Source organism: Centruroides sculpturatus, unplaced genomic scaffold (assembly GCF_000671375.1).
Source record: "Centruroides sculpturatus isolate CEXI.00-Female unplaced genomic scaffold, Cexi_2.0 scaffold532, whole genome shotgun sequence".
Taxonomy (NCBI): Eukaryota; Metazoa; Arthropoda; class Arachnida; order Scorpiones; family Buthidae; genus Centruroides; species Centruroides sculpturatus.
In genome coordinates this window covers 15,948-18,587 of record NW_019384733.1, presented here as the reverse complement: position 1 = coordinate 18,587, position 2,640 = coordinate 15,948, and the positions used below count along the sequence as shown (strand labels likewise).

General features: G+C 30.9%; 1 protein-coding gene across 1 annotated transcript in view; it reads left to right on the top strand.

The window, feature by feature from the left end:
- The window catches only part of LOC111628231, a 14,195-nt gene extending 13,176 nt beyond the window's left edge, over nucleotides 1–1,019 (top strand). Inside the window, exons 7-8 of the mRNA XM_023371975.1 lie at nucleotides 10–709; nucleotides 805–1,019. Coding sequence (XP_023227743.1) covers nucleotides 10–709; nucleotides 805–1,019 — 915 coding nt within the window. The remainder of the gene's footprint in view (nucleotides 1–9; nucleotides 710–804) is intronic.
- Nucleotides 1,020–2,640: the final 1,621 nt, after the last annotated feature.

Genomic DNA, 2,640 nt, shown 5'->3' with positions numbered 1-2,640 from the left:
CCAACAGAGAAACAGGAAATGGCAGAACCAGTAATTACTCAAACACAAGATATGCCTGCAGAGAAACAGGAAATGGCTGAACCAGTAATTACTCAGACACAAGATATGCCAACAGAGAAACAGGAAATGGCTGAACCAGTAATTACTCAAACACAAGGTACACCAACAGAGAAACAGGATGTGGCTGAACCAGTAATTACTCAAACACAAGTAATACCGACAGAAAAAGTAGAAATGACAGAACGAAGAGTTACTGAAACATCTGGAATACAAATAGAGAAACAAAAAATTGCAGAACCAGTATTTATTCAATCACAAGGTAGAACAGAGAAACAAATAATGGTTGAAACAATGACATCCATGAAGACAGAAAGTTCAACAGAAGGTATAGAATTGTCAGGAAATGGTAGCGAATATTCTGAGGAAACAACAAGGTATGTAGCAACTGTAGCTAATAATAAAGAATATAAAACTAAGAGGATGTTTCCAGAAAGGAGTAACAATTCTGAAGTAAATCAAATTATTAATGAAGATACTTATTTGGCTTTAAAAAATAGCATGGACAGTATCTCATATTTTATAAGTAGACTGTTAAGATTTGATACTTCAAAATTTAATAAGAGATCAGTAGTTTCAAATACATATAATGCCACAAGGAATAAAATTATACCTTTAAAATCAAAATTTAATAGGACATCACTGCTTTCAAGTACATATAGTACAATGCTCAATAAGATTATGCCTTTAAAACCAAAGAAGCAAAGAAACTAATAACTAGTCTAAAAATTTTTTTGACTAAAACAGAGAAACAAGAAATGGCTGAACCAGTAATTACTCAAACACAAGGTATGCCAACAGAGAAACAGGAAATGGCTGAACCAGTAATTACTCAAACACAAGGTATGCCAACAGAGAAACAGGAAATGGCTGAACCAGTAATTACTCAAGCATTTGGTTTTAACCATATTTCATTGTTGAGAGTTGTTGTTAATTGGAAGTGGATATTTTTCGTCGACTGACTGTTCCTAATTATGTATAAAGTAAATAAATAAATAAATAAACTTACAAGTTAAACATTTACCACACGTTATTTGAATAGAGCTTACAAATTCAAAAATCAAAACTGGTCTCATAAGGATATTAATCTAATCTAGTTTAAAAAATGCAGACATTTATTCCATTTAGCCATTTCAAACATTAATCCTAATTTTCTCGCAGAACACGACAGTGTCTGAACATCAATTAATTTAATTTAAGTGCCAGCTGCTTCTTTATAAGGATGTTTATTATTATTAATTTGCTTCGTAAATTAAATTCTTTTCTTTCGTCTTATTCTTCATTAAATTTTTATTACTTATAGTTATTTAAGATATATAACAATTATTGTTTATATAAAGAAGTATTATGTGCATTGCGATACAGAGAAGGCAAGCGTGTCTGGTAATTTATGTAAAATAAATTTATTTTTTAGTATTGCAGGTAACCTAAGAAACTGCTTTATTGAATTTTGCCAATTAAGATGCCAAATCAAGCAATGGATCGTCTTTGAATACGCTTTAAAAAATATGTTACCAGCTATCAGGAGTTTCTCCGATAATAGTTATCAAAGAACATTAAATGGTACAGAAAGAATTTAATTTATAATTATAAATTTACTTAAGGTGCTATTAATTGGCGCTTTATCCCGTAATAAATTGTTTTACTTTTTTCCTCTTTACCCAGATAATCGTCGCTACGAACTGCAGAGATGTCTGAATCAAATTAATTATTCCAATATACAACCATGCTTGCCCCCTCTTTACAGTTATATTTCTCAAAATACGTATAGTAAAGATACAAGTTCAATGTAAGTATTATTTTTAAAACGAATTGAAAAATTCATATCTAAAGTCCGTAGTTCACTTTCGAATAAAAATGATTAATTTTCTCTAATCTCGTTATTTTAGTTAAAAAGATCATCAAAGGAAATATATTCTTTAAAATATTAATTTTAATTTATTATGAATTTACCTTTATAATTTCTGGAAAGTAAAAAATTGGATAAAGAATAGTAATATAGAAATTGTATGAGTAAAGAGATAGGCACGAGAGACTATTAGACGCAATATAAATATTTTTAGCCTAAAAAGAAACCGAATACAGTTTTCCTGTCAATTACAATTGTATATACAGTAGACCCCCTATAACGCGAAGATACGTTCCCCGTTATACGAATTTCGCGTTGTTGGAATTCTTGGGCTGTGATTGGCTCACGTATTTGACACGTGTGAAGTTTACGGACTATGGCTGTTTGAAAGGTTTTCTTCCATAAAATTAATCGATTCTAGACTAATTCGACTTAACATTTCCAAAATACATATATTTGTTTTTTGGAAATAATCCGTATAAACTGCGCTATAAACAAACAATTGTAGGATTACTTACCGAGTGTGCACCATTCGACATCGCCGTTGCTCAAGCTTGTTTTCGTCGCGGAACAGCTCAGCAAACCGCGGCCGCGATTTCTGATGTTATTTTTCTACGAAAACTTCGCTGAACTTTGGAGATATCATTAATATAAATAATTTTTATCGCCGTTGAATAAGAAATGTTACTTTCACAAGAAATGTATAAAATTACAGTACTGTATTAGACTTACGG